This window comes from Acipenser ruthenus, chromosome 18 (genome assembly GCF_902713425.1).
Source record: "Acipenser ruthenus chromosome 18, fAciRut3.2 maternal haplotype, whole genome shotgun sequence".
In the NCBI taxonomy this organism is placed as follows: domain Eukaryota; kingdom Metazoa; phylum Chordata; class Actinopteri; order Acipenseriformes; family Acipenseridae; genus Acipenser; species Acipenser ruthenus.
Window position 1 is genome coordinate 32,055,786 of NC_081206.1, and position 27,267 is coordinate 32,083,052.

General features: G+C 49.5%; 3 protein-coding genes across 3 annotated transcripts; all 3 read left to right on the forward strand.

The window, feature by feature from the left end:
* The first annotated feature begins 76 nt into the window (after nt 1–76).
* LOC117421985 (actin-related protein 10-like) lies at nt 77–6,924 on the forward strand. Its single transcript, XM_034036557.3, has 13 exons — nt 77–270; nt 1,426–1,492; nt 1,696–1,778; nt 2,444–2,552; nt 2,891–2,998; nt 3,580–3,647; nt 3,903–3,982; nt 4,261–4,296; nt 4,577–4,656; nt 4,980–5,053; nt 5,703–5,784; nt 5,954–6,155; nt 6,613–6,924. Exons 1-13 carry the CDS (start codon nt 194–196, stop codon nt 6,792–6,794), a joined length of 1,248 nt encoding a protein of 415 aa, XP_033892448.1. The 5' UTR covers nt 77–193; the 3' UTR covers nt 6,795–6,924.
* Nucleotides 6,925–7,961: 1,037 nt separating this feature from the next.
* LOC131698522 (acyl-coenzyme A thioesterase 1-like) lies at nt 7,962–11,824 on the forward strand. The gene is made up of 3 exons (XM_058990586.1): nt 7,962–8,912; nt 9,221–9,423; nt 10,792–11,824. Exons 1-3 carry the CDS (start codon nt 8,333–8,335, stop codon nt 11,398–11,400), a joined length of 1,392 nt encoding a protein of 463 aa, XP_058846569.1. The 5' UTR covers nt 7,962–8,332; the 3' UTR covers nt 11,401–11,824.
* A 434-nt stretch (nt 11,825–12,258) lies between these two features.
* On the forward strand, nt 12,259–26,469 carry LOC131698520 (cytosolic phospholipase A2 zeta-like). The gene is made up of 20 exons (XM_058990559.1): nt 12,259–13,276; nt 13,795–13,867; nt 14,732–14,868; nt 15,117–15,248; nt 16,179–16,219; nt 16,331–16,373; nt 17,220–17,286; nt 18,236–18,399; nt 18,720–18,833; nt 19,096–19,133; nt 19,237–19,372; nt 19,651–19,787; nt 20,214–20,436; nt 21,603–21,720; nt 22,387–22,524; nt 23,753–23,860; nt 24,013–24,201; nt 24,458–24,624; nt 24,760–24,946; nt 25,192–26,469. The coding sequence occupies exons 1-20, from the start codon at nt 13,166–13,168 to the stop codon at nt 25,434–25,436; spliced, it is 2,568 nt and encodes an 855-aa protein (XP_058846542.1). The 5' UTR covers nt 12,259–13,165; the 3' UTR covers nt 25,437–26,469.
* The last annotated feature ends 798 nt before the right edge of the window (nt 26,470–27,267 follow it).

Consider the following 27,267-nt stretch of genomic DNA (forward strand, 5'->3'; position numbering starts at 1 on the left):
TTCGTTTTGAAGAAGTAAAGAGATTTTATTTTTTAAATCAGGCGATCTAAACGGTCGCCCCGAGTCTATTTGCTAGTGAGTGTGGAAGGCCCCCGTCCTGACTTCAGATTTCTGTCATAACATTGACTGGTTTACAGCGTTGCTTTTTAATTTTCGACATTTTCCGCTGGGATTAAAACCTCTGTAATTAACGATGCCCCTCTTCGAGGGACTGGGAACCGGTGGGGAGAAGACAGCTGTGGTTATCGACCTGGGAACAGCCTACACAAAGTACGTATGGGCGTTGTTGTTGTCATTAATGTTTATACAGTGACTCGACCAGTACAGTAGAACGCCTAGTACTGGGAGCACCCTGGGGTTTGCGCATACCAGTACCCGAACAGATACCGCTGTCAGTGTTTACACCAGCGCTCATCAAAGATACATACCAGCAGCGGAGTCGGTGCCAGTGGGTGTACTTACTGGTTGTAACATCGGCCCATTTGTGTTTATTTCTGTCACGTTTCTGTTAATGCAGTAACTACAGAAAACATCAACAACGTGACAACGTGGGCAGCAGTGTGGCGTAGTGGTTAGGGCTCTGGACTCTTGACCGGAGGGTTGTGGGTTCAATCCCAGGTGGGGAGACACTGCTGCTGTACCCTTGAGCAAGGTACTTTACCTAGATTGCTCCAGTAAAAACCCAACTGTATAAATGGGTAATTGTATGTAAAAATAATGTGATATCTTGTAACAATTGTAAGTCGCCCTGGATAAGGGCGTCTGCTAAGAAATAAATAATAATAATAATAATAATAATAATAATAATAATAATAATAACAAAACAAAACAAACCAGCGTCCGGAATGAACTGAAGCGATTCATTCCGCACCCCCTCAGACTTCTGACAGTTTACCACTAAGATAAAAACGCACTGTAGGCACACACACCCATATCTGAAGTATACATTTTCAATGTTGCATGCAAATATATATATATATATATATATATATATATATATATATATATATATATATATATATATATATATATATACATACAGCAATTTTGAGTAACGTTAAACTAAAGAGGTGACCGTGAAACCAGGAATGGCTCAAACTGCTATGCAGTGGGAGGCTTATTTCCATCCCTGGTGTTGATTTCCCTGCGTCTCTGTGACCCTGCGAGCGTCTCTGTGACCCTGCCTGCGTCTCTGTGACCCTGCCTGCGTCTCTGTGACCCTGCGAGCGTCTCTGTGACCCTGCCTGCGTCTCTGTGACCCCTGCCTGCGTGTCTGTGACCCTGCCTGCGTCTCTGTGACCCTGCAAGCGTCTCTGTGACCCTGCGAGCGTCTCTGTGACCCTGCCTGCGTCTCTGTGACCCTGCCTGCGTCTCTGTGACCCTGTCTGCGTCTCTCTGACCCTGCCGTGTGTGTTTCTTGTGCAGATGTGGCTTCGCTGGAGAGTCTGGCCCGCGGTGCATCATCCCCAGTGAGATCCAGAGGACAGGACAGGTGAGCGCTCTGCCATCCTTCTCAGATATTAACAGCCTGGTGTAGTAATGAATTCAACCTTTTACTTACCGTTGGGGTAAGTGCTTTTAAATACACGTGTGAGCTGTGAAGAGGAGGCTGACAAACTCTTTGGCGTATACCATCCTCTTTGTGTGAAATGTATTGTGTGTGTGTGAACCTTCCTCTCCCTACTTGTGTTCCAGGCTGTCAAAGTGGTCCAGCACAACATCAACACAGAGGAGCTGTACTCCAACCTGAAGGAGTTCATCCACATGCTGTACTTCAGGTACCTGCCCCCAGCCTTACTGAGCTGCAGCACATTAAGAAATGAATAATGCTGTGGTTTGTACAGCAGGGATGGAAGTAAGACTCCCGTTGCATAGCAGTTTGATCCATTCCTGATTTTACTTTGGGTTTTAGTAAGACACACCTGGGCTTGTTACCGAAACACTCATGGAATGGGTGAAACTGCTATGCAATAGGAGTCTTATTTCCATCCCATGCACTTTATCACAGAAAGATGTCAAGGACCCTTCACTTTAATCTTAGTGTTGACAGACACTGCACACTTAATGTACATAAAACTAAACATGAAATTCTAAGATGCTCTGTGCTAAATAAAACAAAGTTAAGGTCGACTCACATCTCCAAATGTATTCGTCAGCATTGCATGTGCGGTTCATGATGGGTAATTCCAGATTAAATGTGTATTAATGATACCGTTTGTGCTGGAAGAGAGGATGGGACATTAAGGATGCTTATAGAGTTTGAGAACTTTATTTCAATTTATAAACAGATTTTGATTGATGAAAGTGGTTCTTAAATGTATATACATGTAAGTTTTTTTTTTTTGCTATACAAGATTTTTTAAAAGTAAAAAAACTCTCCCTCTCTCCCTCCCTCTCTCCCTCTCTCCCTCCCTCTCCCTCTCTCTCTGTGTGCTGTTTGCAGACACCTGCTGGTGAACCCCCGGGATCGGCGTGTAGTGATTATTGAGTCTGTTCTGTGCCCCTCTCACTTCAGAGACACCCTCACCAGAGTCCTGTTCAAGCACTTCGAGGTACTGTGGGGGTGTGGGGGTGTGGGGGTGTGGGGGGTGGTGTTGGGTGGGGGCTGGGGGGGCTGGGGCTGGTACAATACCTCCGGCAGCGAGGAACTCATAGATTGATGCCTTTAGTAATGTGTGATGTGCTTGCTGACCTCAGACATCTCTCAATAGTAAGAGCAGCTTTGTATAAATATATAAAATGAATCCTTTCACATGGGTCGTATTTGACCCCAGATCTCCGTAGATGAAAGGCTAGTGATTTAGCCCGCGGTCTGCACCACCTGCCCCCCACAAGGCTCCCGTACTGACCCCTCTCTCTGTTTTTCTCTCACTTCCCTGCCCCCTGACAGGTCCCCTCTGTGCTCTTCGCTCCCAGTCACCTGATGGCTCTCCTCACACTGGGCATCGACTCTGCACTGGTACTGGACTGTGGCTACACAGAGACACTGGCACTGCCTGTATCCTTCACCTGAACCCAGAGCTGCACCCTTACAGTCAGGGGGATCAGAGGAACAATCTACCAGAGCCAGGGTGTGGAGCCGAGAGCAGCCTTGCACTCCAGTCTCTTCAATTCTCTTCTAAGACTATGTTAGAGCTGGGAGTCTGAGAAGAGGGTGAAGGAGTGGGTTAGCTGCTTTATATTGTACTATGACATAATGTATTGTAGTGTGTTGTTTTATATTCTAATCAGAGACCCTGTTAGAGCCCAGTGGGGTGGTGAGGGGATAGACTAGCAGCTCTGTGTTGTATAACTGTGTGTTGTATTGTATTATAGGATCATATTGTATTATCTCCTAATGCAGTGTAAGAGCAAAGAGCTGGAGGGTGAAAGAGTGGATTGAATAGCATTATATAATATTATATTCATTGAGACAGTGTTATAGCAGTAAGGAGTGGGTGTCAGGTCTGTATCTCAGACCGCTGTGTCAGTGAGAGTGAGTGTGCTGTGAGCTCCATGCCGTGGTCTGTCCTGAGCCCCCACAGTGAGAGTGAGTGTGCTGTGAGCCCCATGCCGTTGTCTGTCCTGAGCCCCCCGCAGGTATATGAGGGGATCCCTGTCCTGTCTGCCTGGGAGGCGCTGCCCCTGGGAGGGAAGGTCATCCACAAGTGAGTGCCTAGCAGGATTGCACAGTTCCCATTATTTTAAGCCATTTAAGTTTTGATTAAAAACAAGTTTAACAAAATAAGAAAATGAAATATTGACATCAACTCTCATCTCCTTGTCTGTGTGCTTGTGCCTGTGTGTGCGTGTATTTGCATTTGTGTCCCTGTGTGTGTTTGTGTGTGTGTGTGTGTGTCTGCGTGTGCACAACTCTGCATCCATCTCTGTGCGTGTCTCTGCATGTGTCTCTGCGTGTGCAGGGAGCTGGAGAGCCTGCTGATTGAGCAGTGTACCGTCGACACAGATTCCTCCACGGGACAGAGCCTGCCCTCCGTCATGGGTGAGTCCTTGTCACACACCCCCTCTCACCCCCTCAGTCAGGTTCAGCTTTACTTTACAATATAACCCCTTGCTGTCTGCTGTACTGCAATCTGCAATAGTGTAGCTTCATTCTGCAATAGAGCCTGCTCCTGTTTATTGCAGTGTAGATCCCTATTGTATTGTATAGAAGTGAACTGTAGCTTTACTCCACGGTGTCACTCTTTGGTGTCAGTCGATCCGTAGAGAAACCGGCTTGTAAAGTTCTTGGAGTCTCACTGCTTCCTCGTTATCTCACAGGCTCCATTCCAGAAGAAATCCTTGAAGATATTAAAGGTAGGAGTCGCCTAATTCATGCTGTTCTGTGCACCTTTAGGTATTGAATTGAATGTTTCTGTTTCCTTTCCGAACTGTGTTGCTCCAGGTTCCTGTCCGCATTTTCCATGCAGATTTTTTTGTTCCCAATTCTTTAAAATGATTGTTACTTAAGTGTGTATGGGAACAACTTTGAATACATATTAAATATTAAATAAATGAGCTTGTACACTTACTTAAGCTGTGTGTGTGTGTGTGTGTGTGTGTGTGTGTGTGTGTGTGTGTGTGTGTGTATTTGCAGTGCGCACGTGCTTCGTCAGTGATCTGCAGAGAGGACTCCAGATCCAACAGGCCAAGTTCAACCTGGAGGGCACCGCGCAGGTCAGCCGCAATTTTCTGTACAGAATCAGCCTTGTAAATCAACCATAAGTCAATGAATAGAAGTCATGTGCAGAATTCTGCAAAACCTCCCAGTGTTGCCTCTGCACCTCCTGCTCAAAGCAGCCCAGCTGAGGCCGCGGTGCAGAGCATGTGAACTTTCCCATCTATATCTATTATATTATAATGCATAATGTTTTTTCATAAAGTTATGGCAGGGCAACTTTTCGAACTCCACAGAGTTCACACAAACTGTTTTAAAATGCTTTTCTAAAATGTAATTAAAAAGTGGTGATCGAAGTGCGTGTCTCGCTTTCTCTCTGCAGCGCCCGGCCCCGCCCCCTGATGTGGATTACCCTCTCGACGGGGAAAAGATCCTGCACATCAAGGGAGCGCTCAGGTGAGAGAGCTTGAAACCCAGATCTGAGCAGGTCGCGCGGAGACAGCAATCTGGTTCCAGTAATATCCGCTATTCTTACCTGTCATGTGCTCTGTATGTAGCTGTCAAGCGTGCTGCTTTGAAAGAAAGCCGTTTGCTTGCTGTACTATCAGGAAGTCTGCTTGTTACACTTGCCTTGGTCATTTCACCTCTGCAGCGTCTTTCAATCAAAGCATGTCAGTCAATAGACGAAGCAGCTGATTGGTTAATGACAGGATAGGAGGAGTGGGGACAATTTCACTCTCCAGGTTACCAAGAAAGCATGAACAGAGATTCCGAGCCTCGTGCAGGACCATGTTTTAAAATGAAAGCAAAGTGCATGTCTGCTGTAAAATATGTTTCTTGTAAAACTGCACTTTTGAGACACTGTATATGAAGTGGAAGTGAGTGCACGACTGGTAACACTTCAGGGATTATTTGCACAACCCTGTAATGAATGCATTGAAAGTGTTTGGAGTGCACCTGTGTGGTTCTTAATCTCAATGCTTCATATGGCAAACAACCCGTCCTATTGCTTTCTATTATTATTATTATTATTATTATTATTATTATTATTATTATTATTGTGTTGTGGTTGTAGTTGCTAATGTGGATGCTGTGTGTTTTGCAGAGACTCTGTTATTGAGATGCTGTTTGAACAGGACAATGAGGAGAAATCTGTCGCTACGTTAATCCTGGACTCGCTCGTCAAGGTAAACGTGCTGAACACACACCTGCACAGGTGACTTTAATACCAGGCTGTGCCGTACACACACCTGCACAGGTGACTTTAATACCAGGCTGTGCCGTACACACACCTGCACAGGTGATTGTAACACTGGATATTCTCTCTATCTCTCTCTCCCCCCTCTCCTCTCTCAGTGCCCGATAGACACTCGGAAGGCCCTCTCTGAGAACCTGGTTGTTATCGGAGGCACGGCCATGCTGCCCGGGTTCCTGCACAGGATCCTGGCTGAGATGAGAGCCCTGCTGGAGAGGCCCAAGTACCGGCAGGCTCTGTCCACCAAGACCCTCCGCCTGCACAGCCCCCCCGCCAAGCCCAACTGCACCGCCTGGCTCGGAGGTGAGAGGGCGCTGTCCTTCAGTGCGACACAAGCCCATTATTCGGATCAAGCTCTCCACAGCTCGGGGTCATTAAGTGAAACGAGTGAAGAAACAGCTGCTGGGGGTTGTGTGGATCGCTGTTCTCCAGAGTCTTAAGAAAAGCAGCAATCGTCCCAAACCCAGGCAGCTGTTTGTTCACCTGTTTCGCTCTGAATGGTAAATCAGGCCGATCGACACCAGTGATCTGCACCTGATCGTCCTCGGCAGCTGATTTTTGTGGAGCGCTCAATCCGAACAATCGGTTTGTGCAGCGCTGTCCTTTTTAACCCATAACTGTGCAATGCACCGTGTTGTATCTGATGATATTAACAAACATTGGCTAATTTTGCTGAAATGGGTTTTCAGCAGTTGCACAGGATTGAGCCCATGGTCCCTGGTCTGTGTCTGACTGTGTGTCTCTGTTTTCGGGGCTCCAGGTGCGATCTTCGGGGCTCTGCAGGATATCCTGGGCAGCCGCTCGGTGTCGCGGGAGTATTACAGTCAGACGGGCCGCATCCCTGACTGGTGCTGCCTGACCTCCCCCCCTCCCGAGATCATTTACGATGCAGGCAAGACTCCACCCCCGCTCATGAAGAGAGCCTTCTCCACTGAGAAATGAGACCCAACTCACCTCACTGTATCCACCTTCCTAACTATCAGCCTGTCTGTGTCAGTCTGTCCAACTCCTCATGAAGAGAGCCTTCTCCACTGAGAAATGAGACCCAACTCACCTCACTGTATCCACCTTCCTAACTATCAGCCTGTCTGTGTCAGTCTATCCAACTCCTCATGAAGAGAGCCTTCTCCACTGAGAAATGAGACCCAACTCACCTCACTGTATCCACCTTCCTAACTATCAGCCTGTCTGTGTCAGTCTATCCAACTCCTCATGAAGAGAGCCTTCTCCACTGAGAAATGAGACACGCAAACTCCCCTCTATCTATCTATCTATCTGTCAATGTAATATCACTAAGCTCCCTTCTCTCTCTGTACCTTCCTACCTGCCTGTTCAACTCTTTGAAGACAGCATTCTCCTCTGATCGTGGTGTGCATCCCATTGATCTGTTTACACACAGCCCTGAAGTAAGGGCTGGGGCTTGTGAGCGCAAGTGTTCCCTGGACACAAGCCTTTTTCTTTGTTTTGTTTGAAGCTCAGTATTTATTTCTTGTCTTGTCTGAAGCCTCTATAAAAACCCATGTTGACTGATGGATAGCTTTTTGTTTTGATCTGGGAACCCAGTGCAGCTTTGAGTGAAACGCTGTCTTTGAAATTTCTACACACACACACTGAAATAAATCACTAGAAAACTGACAAGAGCGAATTCTTTGTCTTTGGTTTTCAAATGTTTTTATATTATAAAGTGTATATGCATTAACATGGGCAAGCCCAAGCATTTTTCATGTGTATTTTGGAAAGACCCCTTTGCCTTGCTAATAGTGTGATGTAGAAGACGAGTGATCAGTGTAACACCGGTGTACCGTGTTCATGGAGGCAATCCCAGCTCTGATCCTCGGAGTGCTGTCTGCACTGTGGTGTATTTGTGAATCTGTTTATTTAGCAAAATTATTAACTAAGTTTAAGAAATATGTTCTTAATATGTAATTTAAAATATAAACTGTTCCGTGTGTAATCCAGTTAGTTTTGTTGTATGTGATTACAATGCAGCGTGCTCGTTACTTATTATTAAAAGCCGAAAACAAAAATAAACCGCTCGCCCGACGTGGGGCTCGGACCCACGACCCTGTCAAGGGCGCCGGAGCCTTTGTAGAAGTGGGGGGGCCCAAGACCAAAGTGTGTGTGTGTGGTGGTGGTGCGGGGGGGGATATATTAACATGCTACTAATCTTGCAACTGTAATTTAACATGTAACTATGGTATGAACAAAAAAAACAATCATTTGAAATATATATAATAATTATTTCTGCACTTCCCTTGCATTGTATCAGGAGTGTCACGCTCTACCGACTGAGGGAGCAGGGCGCTGCTGTGGGACCCAGACTCTGAACCGGAGCTGATATATGTACACACGGTTATAAATATCACAGAGCGCACTGACCCTGACAGGCATGTGTTTTTGTATACCCCACTATCCCGACCTGTCTTACAAAGTCTAGTTTTGGACTTTGGAGCCACGCTGCCGACATAACTACATAAGGAATGCGGCTATTCAGTTCACTGAAGGTGGGGCTAGCAGTGAGAAAACCCGCTGCATTTTATTTTAACTGGGTCTGGCGGCGCTTTGTGAGCGCCGGTAGCGGGTTGAAAATGTCACCGGTAAACCTGAGAGTGGAGCCCGACTCGAAGTGTCTCTTCGACCGGCCCGTGACGGTGAAAGTGGACGGTCTGGCCCCGCTTCAGTTGGTGACACTGCGGGCGACGTTGACTGACGAGAAGGGAGACATCTTCAGCTCATCCGCCCGCTATCAGTCGGACGGGAAGGGGCGGCTGGATCTCTCCGAGTCCCCCGCTCTAGGAGGTGACTATTCCGGGGTACAGCCCATGGGCTTTCTGTGGGCTCTCAAGCCGCAGAGCCCGTGGAGAAGGCTGATGAAAAGGGACGTGACGACACCGTACAAGGTGGATATCGAGGTCCGGTCCGGTGGGGAAGCCGTGGGGAAGGACACCCCTGGGCCGCTGCTTGCCTCCTGCGCACACGAGCGGGGGTTCATCGGCCAGGGCGTGAGGAGGGTGCCGGTGAGAGAGGGGCGCATCCGGGCAACGCTCTTTCTGCCGCCCGGTGAGTGAGCGTGGGATGTTTGCATTGTATAACGACATGTCATTTTATCAACTAGAATTAAACCGTCACATTAATTTAGTGGTTGTACTACCAGCTTGATTAGCCACAGTGTATAAGGTAACAAGCTCCGGTGTGTCTTATTAAACTCATAGTAAAGCATGCAGACGATCAAACTGCTGTGCAGTGGGAGTCTTATTGCCACCCCTGGCATGTAAGAGACACTTCATGTTATTTCATGTTATAGTTCAGACAGGCAGGCAGGGAGGCAGCCAGGTATGCATGCAGGCAGCTGACCGCTTTCTCTGCAGGCGAGGGTCCGTTCCCGGGGCTGGTTGACCTGGGCGGGACGGCGGGGGGGCTGCTCGAATATCGCTCCAGCTTGCTGGCAGGGCACGGCTTCGCTGCGATGGCCCTGGCGTACTTCGGGTTCGAGGACCTCCCGGAGAGGATGTGGGAGCTCCACCTGGAGTACTTCGAGGAGGCGCTGCGGTACCTCCAGGCTCTGCCGCAGGTGAGGAAGCCCCTTCACAGCGGCGGTGTCTCCCTGCAGCACTGCCCTCCCTCTGCATTACAGATGTGTTAACCTCTGATAGTTAAGATCACTGTACAAATCAGAAATTACTGCTAGCAGTGGGAGTCATTATTATTATTATTATTATTATTATTATTATTATTATCATTAAGCTCACATAATGAATTTAAAACCTGGAGCGGTTCAGACATACTTTTGTCGTTGTTTATCGTCCCTCGGCTGATCTGCGCTGCCTCTTCACAGCTGCTGCTTCTTTAATGAAAGGCTGGCAGCTCGAATCACTGTGACTCACTGCTGCCACCTACTGGTCATAAAACAGAACACAATTATGAACTTAATTATTGTGTTTTGTGATATTTGCTTTGTGGTAATATGTTTTAAAAAGTCTTAATATACAGGACTTGTCAAGCCTTCCTGCCTCAGTTTCCCCCTCATCTTTCTTCTTTGATGAATATATTGTGTACAATTACAGAAGTCATGTTCCTGCTCTGGTCACAATCTCCACTGCCATGCTTGCCTGTGATCTTCAGGAATTTATTAACGGCGCAGTGTTCTATTCTAATTCTACTCCAGGTGATTTCCTCTCTTCTATTCTTACACCTGCTGTGTACCTTCTTATCACCCACTGGACAAATGCTAAAACAATGTCTCCCTTTTCCATCACTATCCACTGCTCTTGCCATTTTATCAAAACCTTCCTCTTGACAATCCTGTGTACCTCTGTCCTGCCCAATGAAATGTTGATGTTCATTAAATCTGCTCTTTCATTTCCCCTTCTTCCGATATGTGCAGGAATCCAAGTAAAACTCACACCAATTCCTTTATAAAGCAACTCGTTCTGCAGGTGTCTGATTCCCCTACTGTATCCTGTCTAGGTTTAGATACCCCTGATTCAATTACCATAATAGAAGCCATAGAGTCTGAGAATATTCTTACTGTCAGGTCTGACATCATCTAGCCATTCCATAGCTAACAGTATGGCAATCATTTCTGCAGTAAACTCCGATCATTGATCAGACAACCTGACTGATTCTCCCACATCAAATGTTGTCTCATAAAAAGCAGATGACTCTCTTCCACTATCAGTATTCTGTGATCCATCTGTATATAAGTGTGTATATATCCCTCGTCTTTTCGATATACCCTTCTACTATCCTCTTCGCTGTTGTTTTATCTTCCACCCCTTGTGATGTTTCTTTTAAAATGAATTCTCTCTTCTGCTCTGTGCGCTGCCGTGGTGGTGTAAGTGACATGCGTTTGTCATTGTCTTTTCACAGCTCTCTTCACTGAGCTGTTTCAATCCTGGCTCTTGTGCTCACGCTGCTTGTTCGTTCTGTTTCCACTCAGGTGCGCCGGGGCGGTGTGGGCGTGGTCGGTATCTCGAAGGGTGCGGACCTGGCTCTCTCCGTGGCCAGCTTCCTGCCCGGAGTCTCAGCGGTGGTCAGCGTGGCCGGCTGCAACGCCAACTTCATGACCCCGCTGCAGTGTGGGGGGTCGACGCTGCTGCCCGGCCTGGGCATGTGTCTGGAGCGGGTTCGAGTGGACGAGGCCCTGGGGGGGGTGCTGGACTTGTCGGACTGCTACGAGGACCCCCGGGACCCCTCCCTGCAGGGCTGCGTGGTGCCCATCGAGAGGGCCAGCGCCAGGTTCTTGTTCCTGGTGGGCGAGGACGATCAGAACTGGCCCAGCACGCTGTACGCCGCGGAGGCAGCGCGGAGGCTGGGGACTCATGGCAGGGCCCCCCCTGAGGTGATGAGCTTCCCCGGGGCCGGACACCTCCTGGAGCCCCCCTACTTCCCGCACTGCCACGCCTCCTTCCACAAGCTCGTGGGAGCCCCCCTGCTGTGGGGAGGGCAGCCCCAGCCTCACGCAGTCGCGCAGGAGCAGGCCTGGAGCAGGGTGCTGAGCTTCCTGAAGGAGAGTCTGCCGGGGGAGGTGGCGCGGAGCAGGCTGTGAGGCACACACACCAGCGCTGGGTACCCTTGACTGTAGTGCATATATATTGAGCTCTGTTTGGAAATGCAACAAGACATGGGGCTCTGTGTAACTGCCTTTTGTTTGATATATTTTGAAAGTGTTTCCTCCGGTCTTAATTAACGCCTGTTTTTTTTTTAAAGGAGAAAAAAAATCATGTTACAGGAAGACCTCGAGAGTGCTTGAGAGAACTTGAAATATACAACTTAGCTGCTTGGTTCTAGTTTTGTAAAATGAACATTTCATGAAAGACTGGAGTAAAGGCTTTGCAAATATGGCCCTTTGTTTTCTTATATATATATATATAAATCTGGAATGTGATTTGATACGTAATTCATTTGCATTTGGTTTCATTATTGTAATTTTTAAAAAATAAATAAATAAATAAAAAACTTGGTAAATTGTGTCCAGTACCTCTTCCTTTTGTTGGGGGGAGGCTGTGAAGCAGCTCCGTGCTGTGGGGGGGTTGGGAGGCTGTGAAGCAGCTCCGTGCTGTGGGGGGGTTGGGAGGCTGTGAAGCAGCTCCGTGCTGTGGGGGGGTTGGGAGGCTGTGAAGCAGTTCCGTGCTGTGGGGGGGTTGGGAGGCTGTGAAGCAGCTCCGTGCTGTGGGGGGGTTGGGAGGCTGTGAAGCAGCTCCGTGCTGTGGGGGGGTTGGGACGCTGTGAAGCAGCTCCGTGCTGTGGGGGGGTTGGGACGCTGTGAAGCAGCTCCGTGCTGTGGGGGGGTTGGGACGCTGTGAAGCAGCTCCGTGCTGTGGGGGGGTTGGGACGCTGTGAAGCAGCTCCGTGCTGTGGGGGGGTTGGGACGCTGTGAAGCAGCTCCGTGCTGTGGGGGGGTTGGGACGCTGTGAAGCAGCTCCGTGCTGTGGTTGGAAGCATCGTGACTGTCATGCGACTGCCCCCGCCTCTAGCCACGCAAGACCGCAAACCTGACGCATTGCACTGCAGCGGCTCGAACCAATGTCTCAGTTTAACAGCACTTTTTTTTTTCTTTTCTTTTCTCGAAAGCTCGTTGCTGTCTGGTTCCAAGCGCAGCAGGGTTTGGCAGTTTCTTTGGTAACAGAACAAGTTGAGACAGAGTTTCTCTGCTGCAGGTTACCTGCGCTCGGAGACATGTTTCTGTGCAGCGAGCGAGGGCAGCTCAAACTAACGCCAGTTGTTTTTCCTCTCTCAGTGCTAAGGGAACCGCTCAATAGCAACACATACCAGAAACTCTATAGAATAGTGTAATAAAATAACTGAAGGGCACAGTATCTCATAATCTACCATTTAATCTAGCGAGGGAGAGAAAAACAAGCCGCCAAATTGAACAAAAATACCGTGGGTGCGTTCACGGATATCATTCTGCGCAGATTCTGTGTAGAATCTGAGCAATTTAGCCAATGGGTGCGTTCACGGAGACCATTCTTAGAAGATGATTGGCTGTATTGTTCAGATTGTGCAGAATGATCCCGTGAACGCACCCTCGTTGAGCATGCTTATCTCGGGTTAACGTGTATGCTGTATATCTGATCAGAGACAGGCAGCTCGACAGCATTCTTCAGGATTTCGAGTTCATTATCACTGAGTCACGCCTCTGTAAAGTTGGTGTGATTGCGCTTCTCGGGGGTGGTAGAAACAGGTTTCAGTCTTAGGAGTGAGACGAAAGTCAAGGTGAAACAGGAGCTAGACGTTTACTCCGGTATTTCTGTGTGTCTCTCGTTTTCCTTTCTTGTTTGAATGGGATAGAAGCAGGCTGCCCGGTTGCCATGCTGCGCAGAGGCTCTATCCGCACCCTCCAGGTGCTGGCCGCTGTGTTCGTGAAGACCCAAGACAGGGCGAGGACGTTTGAGCAACACAACCTGCCGGCAACAACTAGGGTAGGAACCATTCAAAACAACAATAAGTGGGGTTTTTAACTCCCTGTGACGGGGTTCGTGTAGCTGTAGCTTGTCTGTTTCTATCTGTGCCACTGCTGTGTACATAATTACACAACAGTAATGTAAATATCTAAAAATGCACAGTATAATACACACACACACACACACACACACACACACACACAGAGTCAGCACTCGCATATCCGACCCTACACTTTCACTTCAGTAAACGAGTGTGACGCATATCTGATTATTTCATTCTCGCCTGTTCCAACCCTTGTCTGTTTTTCAGGGAGCACAAAGAAGATACAATGTCAAAAACACATAGCTGGAAGGACTGAGTATAATGGGGGTTGATTTTATTCTTAATAGGAGGACGGTACAGTGAGACTGGTGTGTATCTGAGTGTGGGGTAGCCCAGTGCTGACTGTATATATGCAATAGTTTACATTGTGCACACAGTCACCACTTCTCTGTAGAACTGCTGGAAATAATTTTCATATTTTTCTTTTCTTTAGAAAGAAGTTGATCCTTACAGGAACCTTTCTGTGAAAATCATAGAAGCCAAAAACATTCCCAAGAAGGATCTGTGTGAGTTCTGACAGCGCTGCAGAGCTGAGAGTGGAGTGTGTAGACTAGTGCTCATTATTATTAATGTGCTGGTAATGACAGCGCTGCAGAGCTGAGAGTGGAGTGTGTAGACTAGTGCTCATTATTATTAATGTGCTGGTAATGACAGCGCTGCAGAGCTGAGAGTGGAGTGTGTAGACTAGTGCTCATTATTATTAAGGTGCTGGTAATGACAGCGCTGCAGAGCTGAGAGTGGAGTGTGTAGACTAGTGCTCATTATTATTAATGTGCTGGTAATGACAGCGCTGCAGAGCTGAGAGTGGAGTGTGTAGACTAGTGCTCATTATTATTAATGTGCTGGTAATGACAGCGCTGCAGAGCTGAGAGTGGAGTGTGTAGACTAGTGCTCATTATTATTAATGTGCTGGTAATGACAGCGCTGCAGAGCTGAGAGTGGAGTGTGTAGACTAGTGCTCATTATTATTAATGTGCTGGTAATGACAGCGCTGCAGAGCTGAGAGTGGAGTGTGTAGACTAGTGCTCATTATTATTAATTTGCTGGTAATGACAGCGCTGCAGAGCTGAGAGTGGAGTGTGTAGACTAGTGCTCATTATTATTAATGTGCTGGTAATGACAGCGCTGCAGAGCTGAGAGTGGAGTGTTTGGGCTGGTATTAAAATACAGAGTGATGACAGTCAGCAGGGCTTGAAACTCACACTCGCCACGCAACCAGCCAGGAGTTTGATGTTAAAATAATTTGGTGTAGGGTGCAGGGTGCAGGGCACAGGTTGTAGGGTGCAGGGCGCAGGGTGCAGGGTGCAGGGTTAGTGCGAGTTTCAGTCCTCCAGTCAGTAGTTGAGTGAGGTGTTGCTGTCTCTCTGCAGTTTCTCAGTCAGACTGCTACGTGGCTCTCAGACTCCCCACAGCATCGTCGAAGACTCACCGCACCCGAACCGTGTGGGACTCTAGCGCCCCCGTGTGGAACGAGACCTTCCGCTACAGGATACACAGCCACGTGAAGGTAGGGATCGCTGGGCAGCGTCTGCCAATAGAGGGCAGGGTGCAGTAATGTGATCAGCACAGTGTGGCTGGTTAGCATTTAAAAGACAAGGAAATGCAAATTATATATATATATATATAATGTATCAAAGTAAGAACTTTGAGAGAGTGTGCGAGAGAGAGCGCAGGTCTCTGTGGAACCGTGCTGCAGTGGGAGTGTTCCACACGCTCCTGAGCTGTTCCACTTTCACATTCCGCTCTCTGTTCTAGAACGTTCTGGAGCTGAGTGTGCTTGACCAGGACCTGCTCTCCAGAGACGACCTCTGCATCAACGTGTTCTATGACCTCGATAACCTTTCACCCGGGGAGGTGGTACGGCACGTCTTCACACTGGACCCTGAGGTGAGGGGGGGAGAGGAGGGGAGGGGGAAAGGGGGAGAGGGGGGGCGAGGAGGGGAGGGGGAAAGGGGGAGAGGGGGGGCGAGGTGGGGAGGGGTGCGCAGGAAACAGAAGAGTACAGTGTGTTACCATCATCACTGTTATACAGCACTGTAGTGTAATACACGTTGACTTTACCTGTTGCCAGGAAAAGCTGTATGGTTTTATATAAATAATAATAATGTAATAATTTCATGTGTCCCTTTTAAAATGTAAAGAAGTGAGAAATCATTGAAAGTCTGTCTCTGAACATGATGTGATTTTCCTGTGTTTAGCCCAAACCTGTGAAGCATGCAATTCTGCACGTAGACAAAGCCCCACCACGCTGTTTTAATAAGACCATGTGGTATGACCTGGGGTTTCGTCTTTGCTTCTCACAAGATGTTACTGCTCATTTCTGTTGTAAAACCACGAGTCTATCTGTTGAAACCAGATATGCAGCTTGGAGCTATGCTTGATCACAGGTTCAAACCACAAACTTCTGCTTAAATGACACAATAGAATCGTAGAACTCCAGCTCCTATGAGAGGGAGGGTTTGTAATTGCTGAGAATGACCTGGTAACACCTGTGTGGGTGGAAGCCCACGTCCTGAGGGATGTAACCTGCCCAGTATATCAATGTATGGAGCTGTTGTTTCGGGGCTCCAATGCCTGAAGAAGACTGACTTCTTACTGTTGAAAGAAACCCAACCTTCCAAAGCCTTGAACACATTTCTGAGAATGTAATCATGAAGTGTTAAGGGTGGATGGGCTGGGATGCTGCATCGCTGAGTCCACTGGGTGACTGCACTGCTTATGAAAGAGTTGTGCTTTAGCTAGTTGTGTGTGACTCTGATTGTAACCTGTGCTGCTGTCTGTCTGTCTGTCTGTCTGTCTGTCTGTCTTGTGTTTCAGACGAGGGGGGAGCTGCATGTGGAGTTCACAGTGGAGGAGAGGTGAGCGTGAATCACAAACAGAGACACAATTGAGTTCATACAGATCCTTCCACACACTTCGGAGGGTTTCAACTTCCTCGTTTTTATTTAGTTTTTTTAATTTTTTTACAGCAAGGAGCCTCCTGGAGAAATTCAGACCAATGGTGTGCTGGTGGTAAGTGCTTGTAAAGGTGCAGTCTCGCCTGTAGGGGGCAGTGTAAAGCAGTTGAACCCCTGCCCTGGACAAGGCAGAGATAAAGAGCGAGTCAGGGGCAGAGACAGAGGGACGGGTGTCTCAACGGGGAGCTGTTCACAGAAGTTGGGTGATCTTTAATAACGGGAAAATAAACCAGGCAGCTCTCCATGTGATCTTGTAACTGAGAATCACTGACAGTGACCTCACATGCTCTAGCTGTGGGGGTATTTGAATAGTGAGATACGCGGTCAGGCACAAGCGTGCACGTTCGACTCAGCGAGCAGGTGACACTGTGACCTCATGGCTGTGGAATGTTTACCTCGTGAAAGACTGGTCTTATGAACAGTTGGGATATTCAGAATAAATGTACCCCCGGTGCCTCTGAAGTGCTCTGTTTGAATTCTCACCTCGCTGCTGTAACACCGATCAGGAGGGCTAGAGATCAGCGGGAGACCTCCTCTCCGTGTGTCACTGTGCAAGCACCATATAGTCATGCAGGTACAGTGCGCTGTAATGAGCTCTCTCTGCAAGGCCTTGTCTGTTAGCTCTGATAATAGAGTCCAGGGTTCACTTCTCACTCACTAGCAGCAGCTGACAAAATCATTCCACAGCCCTTCCTGTCCCACACTTGCAGTTTTAAAAGAAACACACGCTACATCAGAGATGTATCCTCATTGAAAACAAAAATACAGGACTCAGTCTGCAGCTGTGTTTTTATTTATATATTTATTTAATAGATTTCACCTTTTACAGGTAAAAGGTTAAAGCACATTGTATCATGCAGAGGGACCGGCTGGGTTTCACTCTCTGGGCTCTGTCTTTCAGGCCAGCCATCTTTCCCTTCTGGAGGTCCAGGTGGAGAACAGCACAGAGGCGAAGGCGCTCACTAGAGGTCAGTGAATATTGTGATGCATCCCCAGCCTGGCTGGACTGAGGATCTCTCCGGTATAGGGACACTGTGTGGTGTGCTGCTGAGGCCAGGTAGAAGGGTCAGTGAATATTGTGATGCATCTCCAGCATGGCTGGACGGAGGATCTCTCCGGTATAGGGACACTGTGTGGTGTGCTGCTGAGGCCAGGTAGAAGGGTCAGTGAATATTGTGATGCATCTCCAGCATGGCTGGACGGAGGATCTCTCCGGTATAGGGACACTGTGTGGTGTGCTGCTGAGGCCAGGTAGAAGGGTCAGTGAATATTGTGATGCATCCCCAGCCTGGCTGGACGGGGGATCTCTCCTGTATAGGGACACTGTGTGGTGTGGCGCTGAGGCCAGGTAGAAGGGTCAGTGAGCCCTGCTAGGAAATTCAAGCTTAGTTTCAAGTAATCCCCATCAAACAGTCAGTAGTGGTGAATTTAGAAATGCTCACGTAAACTCGGTTCACTTCAGTTCAATATTTAGTCATTCTTGATTTCTAAGGAGGTAGTGATAATAGTAGTCATACTGAAACCAAACATCTGGACTGGAAAGTTTTCTTCAATTGAAGTTAATTTCAGTTCTGATACTGTCAGTTCATATCTCGTTTGCAAGTAAGATTTTCAGCTGCTGCGTTTTCTCTGCCTAAAAAAAATTCAATCGTCAGAATTCAGTACAAATATTTAAATAAAATGCATTACATCAAACATTCAGTAAGTGTGGCCTTGCACAGTGATCTATTAACACAGTCGATTTATTATTTTTTCTTGTATTTGATGCATTGCTGGTTTTGTAAATGTATATGTATAGATGTATTCGTGATTTTGTTAGATTCTGTTTAAAAATAAAATCGTGCGGCTACGTCTTTGAGAAGCTGAGCGGTGTTTTATTGGGAGGCTGACAGCGTGCTGTGATCCTATTGGTTGCAGAGGATGAAAGCCTCGCCCTGCAGGTGACAGGAGCCTATGAGAAGGAGCAGACTGTGTTTGGCCTGCCCCCCCACCCCGCCCCTATGCAACCCCTGACCTTCCACCTCAACCTGGACCTGGAGGCTGAGATAAGCGCCAGGCTGACCCCGGACAGCAATGTGAAGGTGCGACTCGGTCACAGCGGCTTCACTGGAACAGCCAGTCATTCACTCTGTAAAGGCACACAGAGGCATGTGGGCTTATTCTTGGGTACACAGTGTTTTCTGTGAAAATGCAGGTAACCCTTTGTTTTCTATGTAAACCCGTGTGGCTGTCTCAGAGGACAAGCAGCCTCAAAGCTGAGCAGGCATACAGGCCGAGGCGGTTCTAAATCTCTCTGATAGATAACCAGACTGTATCGAGGTCATGTGTCTAAATGAGGGGGGTTATTATTGGACGCTGTTGTGTCACCGTGGCAACCGACTCTTTACTCCTCCCCTTTCAGAGTGAGGACCCTGCAGAAGAGGAAGAGGCGGGGCACACCCCCGACGCAGCGGCCGTGACGCTGACATCACTTCCTGTTGGACAAGAAGTCTTGCTGTCAGTCCCTGTTGGAAAGGTCGGTCAGTGTGTCTGTGTGTCTGTCTGTCTGTGTGTGTGTCTGTCTGTGTGTCTGTCTATGTGTCTGTCTGTCTGTCTGTCTGTCTGTCTGTCTGTGTGTCTATGTGTCTGTCTGTCTTACTGTCGTGGCTGATAGTAATAGAAAACAGTAATGTAGCAAGTCCCACCTGTTTGAGTCTTTCTTTCTTTCTTTCTTTCTTTCTTTCTTTCTTTCTTTCTTTCTCATTTAATCAGATCAACCAAACCTCCTCTCTTTGCAGGATAAAGATATCGAACTTAAGCTGAAGGCTACAGACAGGTCAGTATTGATATTATTACTGTTATTCATTTTTCTTTGTGGGGGGGACTGTGTGGCGCAATGTAAAACACTCTGTCATGATATTGTGTGTGTGTGTGTGCAGCGCGGAGGCCCTGGACCTGCGTCTGGGGTTCGATCTCTCTGCGATGGAGCTGCAGTGTGTGGAGAGGAGGAAGCTGCGGGCGTGTCAGGCCCTGCAGAGAGTCCTGCACCTGAGCCAAGCGCCCCACCCCGAGGAGGTGAACATCTCCCCTCTCATTCCACTTCAAATGGTCTCTGCTGGCATTGCAAGTCAGTGTTAATGTCATGACACGTCACACAAGCAAGTCAGTGTTAATGTCATGACACGTCACACAAGCAAGTCAGTGTTAATGTCATGACACGTCACACAAGCAAGTCAGTGTTAATGTCATGACACGTCACACAAGCAAGTCAGTGTTAATGCAGCACTCTGTTGATGCTTGTGCTGTATGTATCTCTGTTTTGATTTGTCAGTCCTCTCTCTCCCGCTCTGCAGGTACCCGTGGTGGCAGTAGTGGGATCAGGGGGAGGGATCCGAGCGATGACCTCGCTGCTGGGCTCCCTGCTTGGTCTGCAGAGGCTGGACCTGCTGGACACAGTGACCTACATCGCGGGGGTCTCGGGTTCGACATGGTGGGTACGCTGGAGCCGAACAGCATCTGAATACTGCTGCCTGCCTTTCACCATACAGCAACCCTAACCCTAACCCTAACCCTAACCCTGACCCTAACCCTGCACCCTACAGCAATCCCGCTGGCCTGCACTGTGCTCTCTGACATCACTAAGTACCAGGTCCACCATTACGAGCATCTTTAAGAGTTTAAGATTCACGCTGTTTAAACAAGATGTCTTCGGAAATCACCGAAACAGTGACGCTTTAAACAGCGAGAAGATGTTTTTGTCAATAAAACTGATTCTATCAAACCTAAGTGCTTGATACAGTGTCCCCTGCATATTTCACACACGGTTTTATAGTCTCAAAATGATTTGTTGGTCACTAATTACAGTATAAAGGGAAAATGACTGCAAGGAGGTTGCGATTCCCCCCTCTCTCCTCAGGGCCATGTCCGGCCTCTACACAGACCCAGACTGGTCCCAGCATGACCTGCAGGGCCCGATCAGGAGAGCCCAGGCCGCGGTGAGTAAGAGCCAGCTGGGCATGCTGTCGACGGAGCGGCTGCAGTATTACTGTGGGGAGCTGAAGAGGAGGGCAGGCGAGGGGCAGGCAGTCAGCTTCCTGGACCTGTGGGGGCTGATCATCGAGTACCTGATCCATGGAGAGGTGAGACGAGGAGGCTGCCCTGCACTGGCTCACTCACCCACACACCCCTGGCATCAGCCAATCACAGGGTGCCCTGGCTCACTCACCCACACACTCACCCCTGGCATTAGCCAATTACAGGGTGTACTGGCTCACTCACACACACACACCCCTGGCATCAGCCAATCACAGGGTGCCCTGGCTCACTCACACACACACACACCCCTGGCATCAGCCAATCACAGGGTGCCCTGGCTCACTCACACACACACACACCCCTGGCATCAGCCAATCACAGGGTGCCCTGGCTCACTCACCCACACACTCACCCCTGGCATTAGCCAATTACAGGGTGTACTGGGTCACTAACACACACACACCCCTGGCATCAGCCAATCACAGGGTGCCCTGGCTCACTCACCCACACACTCACCCCTGGCATTAGCCAATTACAGGGTGTACTGGGTCACTAACACACACACACTCCTGGCATCAGCCAATCACAGGGTGCCCTGGCTCACTCACACACACACACACCCCTGGCATCAGCCAATCACAGGGTGCCCTAGCTCACTCACACACACACACACCCCTGGCATCAGCCAATCACAGGGTGCCTTGGCTCACTCACACACACACACACCCCTGGCATTAGCTAATCACAGGGTGCCCTGGCTCACTCACACACACACACACACCCCTGGCATCAGCCAATCACAGGGTGCCCTGGCTCACTCACACACACACACCCCTGGCATCAGCCAATCAAAGGGAAGGGTTTGCCAGTACCTCTTATTATCCTGTGCACTGAATTCCAGTGCTCAAAAATTAAACCACAACAATGAAAACACACACACCTACCGCTTACCTTTAAGAAAATATTAAGTGAAATTGCTGACATAGAAAAGCGTGAAGTAAAAGCACCCTACACACAACGTATTAACCTAGAGCAGCGGCAGGATTCTTAGCAAGTCGACAATACTTTTATTTATAGTTAACACATTTACAGGACAGGATTTATAAACACCAATTACTCTAAAAGGAACATGAAACCAACTAAGACTTCCTTACAACAAGCCCTCTGGATTCAATTCCTGTGTTTTAATTCTGGTTTGTGCATCGAGGCTCTTTGAGTCTCCAGCCCTACTGGACTGCATGTGTTTATTTCTGTATTTTCTGTTATTCAGAGGGACCCAGCCACCCTGTCTGACCAGCAGAGGGCAGTAGCAGAGGGTCAGAACCCCTTTCCCATTTACACAGCCGTCAACCTGAAGGAGGGGATCTCGGGGAGTGCCAGCATGGCAGGTAACAGCACAGGCATCACACGCTGGGGGACAGCTCGCATTGCAAATACTGGGGCACCGTGCTGCAGGACAGCTTGCATTGCAAATACTGGGGCACCGCGCTGCAGGACAGCTCGCATTGCAAATACTGGGGCACCGCGCTGCTGGACAGCTCGCATTGCAAATACTGGGGCACCGCGCTGCAGGACAGCTCGCATTGCAAATACTGGGGCACCGCGCTGCAGGACAGCTCGCATTGCAAATACTGGGGCACCGCGCTGCTGGACAGCTCGCATTGCAAATACTGGAGCACCGCGCTGCAGGACAGCTCGCATTGCAAATACTGGGGCACCGCGCTGCAGGACAGCTCGCATTGCAAATACTGAGGCACCGCGCTGCAGGACAGCTCGCATTGCAAATACTGGGGCACCGCGCTGCAGGACAGCTCGCATTGCAAATACTGGAGTTCAGGAGGGACAGAGAGAATTTTTATTTTATTGTTTTTCATCAGGCACCATTAAACCCAGACCAGCACAAATAGAAAATAAAACAATGCTGCCAGATTGGTATTAGATTTGGCCGATTCCGTCTCTTTCGCTTGGAGACTGGTCTGCTCACTGTACAGAGCCTAGAGATCGGTGCTTTACAAAGACACGCCACTATTGATCTGAACCCTTTACCCCCCCAGAGTGGTGCGAGTTCACCCCCTATGAAGTGGGCTTGCCCAAGTACGGAGCCTTCATCCGGGCCGAGGACTTTGGGAGCGAGTTCTACATGGGTCACCTGATCAAGAGACACCCCGAGACACGCATCCCCTACCTGCTGGGTGAGTGCAGGGACCCTGAGACACGCATCCCTACCTGCTGGGTGAGTGCAGGGCAGGCACCCCGAGACACACATCCCCTACCTGCTGGGTGAGTGCAGGGCAGGGACCCCGAGACACACATCCCCTACCTGCTGGGTGAGTGCAGGGCAGGGACCCCGAGACACGCATCCCCTACCTGCTGGGTGAGTGCAGGGCAGGGACCCCGAGACACGCATCCCCTACCTGCTGGGTGAGTGCAGGGACCCTGAGACACGCATCCCTACCTGCTGGGTGAGTGCAGGGCAGGGACCCTGAGACACACCCCCTACCTGCTGGGTGAGTGCAGGGCAGGCACCCCGAGACACACATCCCCTACCTGCTGGGTGAGTGCAGGGCAGGGACCCCGAGACATGCATCCCCTACCTGCTGGGTGAGTGCAGGGCAGGGATCCCGAGACACATCCCCTACCTGCTGGGTGAGTGCAGGGCAGGGATCCCGAGACACATCCCCTACCTGCTGGGTGAGTGCAGGGCAGGGATCCCGAGACACATCCCCTACCTGCTGGGTGAGTGCAGGGCAGGGACCCCGAGACACGCATCCCCTACCTGCTGGGTGAGTGCAGGGCAGGGACCCCGAGACACGCATCCCCTACCTGCTGGGTGAGTGCAGGGATCCCGAGACACGCATCCCCTACCTGCTGGGTGAGTGCAGGGACCCTGAGACACACATCCCCTACCTGCTGGGTGAGTGCAGGGACCCAGAGACACACATCCCCTACCTGCTGGGTGAGTGCAGGGCAGGGACCCCGAGACACGCATCCCCTACCTGCTGGGTGAGTGCAGGGATCCTGAGACACGCATCCCCTACCTGCTGGGTGAGTGCAGGGCAGGGACCCCAAAACGGAAGAAAACGGGGCAGTAAATACCGGGGTATCTCTTTTATTGAATTCTTTTTTTTTTAATTTAAAATAAATGCAAAATTAAAATATAAAGATGGCTATGAATACTAAATCAAGTCCACTTTTCCATGCTAAACGTACAGTCCAGAGATGGAAATAAGATTCCTATCGCACAGCAGTTTCACCCATTCCAGCTTGATTCGCCACAGTGTATAGGTAACTAGCTCAGGTGTGTCTTATTAAACTCAGAATAAAACCAGGAAGGGATCAAACTGTTATCCCTGCATGTCAGAGATATTGGAGCAGATCACTGACACACCTCCCTCCCATGTCTTTGCTGTGTTTCTGCAGGGCTGTGGAGCAACTTGTTCTCCATTAACCTGACCCAGGGCTTGACCTCGCTGTCTGGCTCCTTTCCAAACTGGATCCAGTGGCTCAGAGAGGCCGTGCGCAGCAAGGGTAAGAGGAGCTTGTTATTTAACACTAACCTTAACCTTAACCCCAACCCCAATGCGAGGCACGTTAGCAACACATAACATGGGCTACTAAACTGATTCAGAGAGTACACAGTGTGTTATTGAAGGGCTGTTGTGATTGTCTCCTCCCTCCAGACGAGGGCGCTGTGGCGGGGAGGCCAGCCGCGCTGGACACCTTCTTCGTGACTCCGGTCAGCGCGGTCACCCAGCTGCTGGAGGAGATGCTGAGTGACCGGCCCATCATCGGCCAGAGCTACAACTTCATGAGGGGACTGAACCTGCATCGAGACTACAGCCAGAGCCACGGGTTCACTGCATGGAATGGTAACACAGGGAGTGAGAGAGGGAGGGAGCAGGGGGAGCGCAAGAGAGGGGCTGAGTCTGCATCGAGACTACAGCCAGAGCCACGGGTTCACTGCATGGATAGGTAACACAGGGAGTGAGAGAGGGAGGGAGCAGGGGGAGCGGAAGAGAGGGGCTGAGTCTGCATCGAGACTACAGCCAGAGCCGCGGGAGCAACGGGGCGCAGGGCTGGTCTGTGGCTCTGCCTGCCTGTAAAGCCCGGGCTCTGTGTTTTCAGGGACCCATCTGGATGCCTTCCCGAATCAGCTGACCCCTGCTGACCCCCAGCTGCACTTGGCAGATTCGGGGTTCTCCATCAACACGGGGACCCCGCCCCTGCTGAGACCCGAGAGGGGCGTCGACGTGCTGCTGTCATTCAACTTCACCTGGGGGGACCAGTTCAAGGTGAGGGGGGCCAGTGGGGTGGGACACCTGACCTAAAACCATTCTGACGGTAACCATGACCGCAGCAGAACAGACAGAAGACTCCCCTTCCTGTCTTGCTTGTACCTCACTTCCTCTTTCCTCCCTCCCCCCCAGGCTCTGAAGCTGACGGAGCAGTACTGTGCTGATCACTGCCTGCCCTTCCCCCGCATCGATCTGAGCTCCATCGAGGGGCGCCCCCTGCAGGAGTGCTACGTCTTCACCGACGAGGGGGACCCCCGCGCCCCGATAGTGCTGCACTTCCCTCTGGTCAACCACTCCTTCAGGGAGAACAGCGCCCCAGGTAGGAGGGAGAGGGGAGGAGGAGGAGAGGGGGAGAGATTGAGAAAAGGAGAGAGAGTGGGGCGGGGAGTGAAGGGGATTGAGAGGTGGAGGGAAGAGAGGGAGGGGGCAGGGAAAGACGGAGAGAGGGAGGGGGCAGGGAGAGTGACAGAGGCAGAAACAAGATAAGAGAGCCATGCTGAGTGGCTGACTATAACCCTGAGATGAGAGAGCCATGCTGAGTGGCTGCCTCGTGTTCCTGGGCAGGAGTACAGCGCGTGGGGGAGGCGGAGTTGAGCGAGGCCCGGTTCGAGGTTCTGACTCCGGACTCGGATTACCGCACCTTCGATGTGAGCTACACCCCGGCACAGCACCAGCGTCTGGTGGAGCTGACCTGCTACAACGTGCTCAATAACAGCCAGGCCCTGCAGGGGGCGCTGCGCCAGGCTCTGGACAGGAAGAGGGAGGCGCGACACGCACAGGAAGTGACACAGCGCCACGCGGCAGCGTAGCGGGACACACCCCGGGGTCAGATCAGGGACTGGGGTCTTCAGCGGTCATGCTGATCTGAGTCATTCGCTGTCTGGACATGGTGCTGGTGAAACCGCTCCAGGGCAAAGATTTGCCTTATGTTTTTTTTTGTGTGTGTGTGTGGGGGGGGTGACGAGGAGAAAAACATGATTGTTATAAAACCAGTAAGAAATGACTCTTGAAAATTCACCTGCACCTGTAAAAAATGGATGACGTGAACATTCGACTGAGAGACTGCACAGTGTAACTGTGTGCACACACATGAATAATGAAGAGACTGCACAGTGTAACTGTGTGCACACACATGAATAATGAAGAGAGTGCACAATGTAACTGTGTGCACACACATGAATAATGAAGAGACTGCACAATGTAACTGTGTGCACACACATGAATAAAGAAGAGACTGCACAATGTAACTGTGTGCACACACATGAATAATGAAGAGACTGCACAATGTAACTGTGCACACACATGAATAATGAAGAGACTGCACAGTGTAACTGTGTGCACGCATGAATAATGAAGAGACTGCACAATGTAACTGTGTGCACACACATGAATAATGACGTTCAGGAACTGGGCGTGATTTACTTCAGTCTTTATTTCACAAAACCCTAACCAGACAACTATACGAGTGGAGGCGGTCTGGAAAGTGTAAATGTGTCCTTGAGTAACTACAGGGAGAAAATGTTTATAGTTTAAAAAACAAGACAACCTCTCAGATACACTCTGTTAATACTGAATATTTTAAACAGTACCCTGGACATGCAAATCACATATTGACAACTTGACTAAAATATAGAAGCACTAGCTTTCTTCATGGCTTCTGTATAGACTGGAGCTGATTCATATATTTTAGGATTACTTGCAATTTTCACTCAATATTATTGAACTTGCATTTTCCATCTGTTCCTCACACATGTTGTAAGAAAAATAAATGTATTAAATTGTTGTTTTCAGTGAACCACTTTCTCTGGGCAAAATAAAGAGTTATTTTTTGCTTTGAAATAAGAGTTTTAACAAGAGGACTGTGTGGCCAGGCTCTTTGGAAAGATCCCACGCTGGCCAGTGGATTTGCTATATATATAATTATACACACACACACACACACACACACACACACACACACACACACACACACACACACATACACACACACACACACACACACTCACACACACACACACACACACACACACACACACACACATACACACACACACACACACACACACACACTGACACACACACACACACACACTGACACACACACACACACACACACATACACACACACACACACACACACACACACACACACACACACACACACACACTTCAGTTGTATCCCTACATTACACACTGATCAAGTCTAAAAAAAACTACTGACTCGATTTAATAATGTTAGTATCTCCCACCTATAAAAATAACGAGCTTGCAGTACCTCTGAGTATCCACCAGAGGGTGACAGTGAGTTTGCTTGCAGTACCTCTGAGTATCCACCAGAGGGGGCAATGAGCTTGCCTGCTATACCTGTGAGTATCCACCAGAGGGGGCAGTGGGGCCAATGAGCTTGCCTGCAGTACCTCTGAGCATTCACCAGAGGGGGACAGTGAGCTTGCCTGCTATACCTATGAGTATCCACCAGAGGGGGACAGTGAGCTTGCCTGCTATACCTGTGAATATCCACCAGAGGGGGGCAGTGAGCTTGCCTGCTATACCTGTGAGTATCCACCAGAGGGGGCAGTGAGCTTGCCTGCAGCACCTGTGAGTATCCACCAGAGGGGGGCAGTGAGCTTGCCTGCTATA

Excerpts from the sequence above, each read along its gene's own strand:
- LOC131698522 (XM_058990586.1), top strand. The coding sequence starts at position 8,333 with ATGCGGCTATTCAGTTCACTGAAGGTGGGGCTAGCAGTGAGAAAACCC. Across the intron at positions 8,913-9,220 it reads AACGCTCTTTCTGCCGCCCG|GCGAGGGTCCGTTCCCGGGG; the intron begins GTGAGTGAGCGT and ends CTTTCTCTGCAG. Across the intron at positions 9,424-10,791 it reads ACCTCCAGGCTCTGCCGCAG|GTGCGCCGGGGCGGTGTGGG; the intron begins GTGAGGAAGCCC and ends GTTTCCACTCAG.
- LOC131698520 (XM_058990559.1), top strand. The coding sequence starts at position 13,166 with ATGCTGCGCAGAGGCTCTATCCGCACCCTCCAGGTGCTGGCCGCTGTG. Across the intron at positions 18,400-18,719 it reads CCCCGGACAGCAATGTGAAG|AGTGAGGACCCTGCAGAAGA; the intron begins GTGCGACTCGGT and ends CTCCCCTTTCAG. Across the intron at positions 24,947-25,191 it reads CAGGGAGAACAGCGCCCCAG|GAGTACAGCGCGTGGGGGAG; the intron begins GTAGGAGGGAGA and ends GTTCCTGGGCAG.
- LOC117421985 (XM_034036557.3), top strand. The coding sequence starts at position 194 with ATGCCCCTCTTCGAGGGACTGGGAACCGGTGGGGAGAAGACAGCTGTG. Across the intron at positions 3,648-3,902 it reads GGAGGGAAGGTCATCCACAA|GGAGCTGGAGAGCCTGCTGA; the intron begins GTGAGTGCCTAG and ends CTGCGTGTGCAG. Across the intron at positions 5,054-5,702 it reads CACATCAAGGGAGCGCTCAG|AGACTCTGTTATTGAGATGC; the intron begins GTGAGAGAGCTT and ends TGTGTTTTGCAG.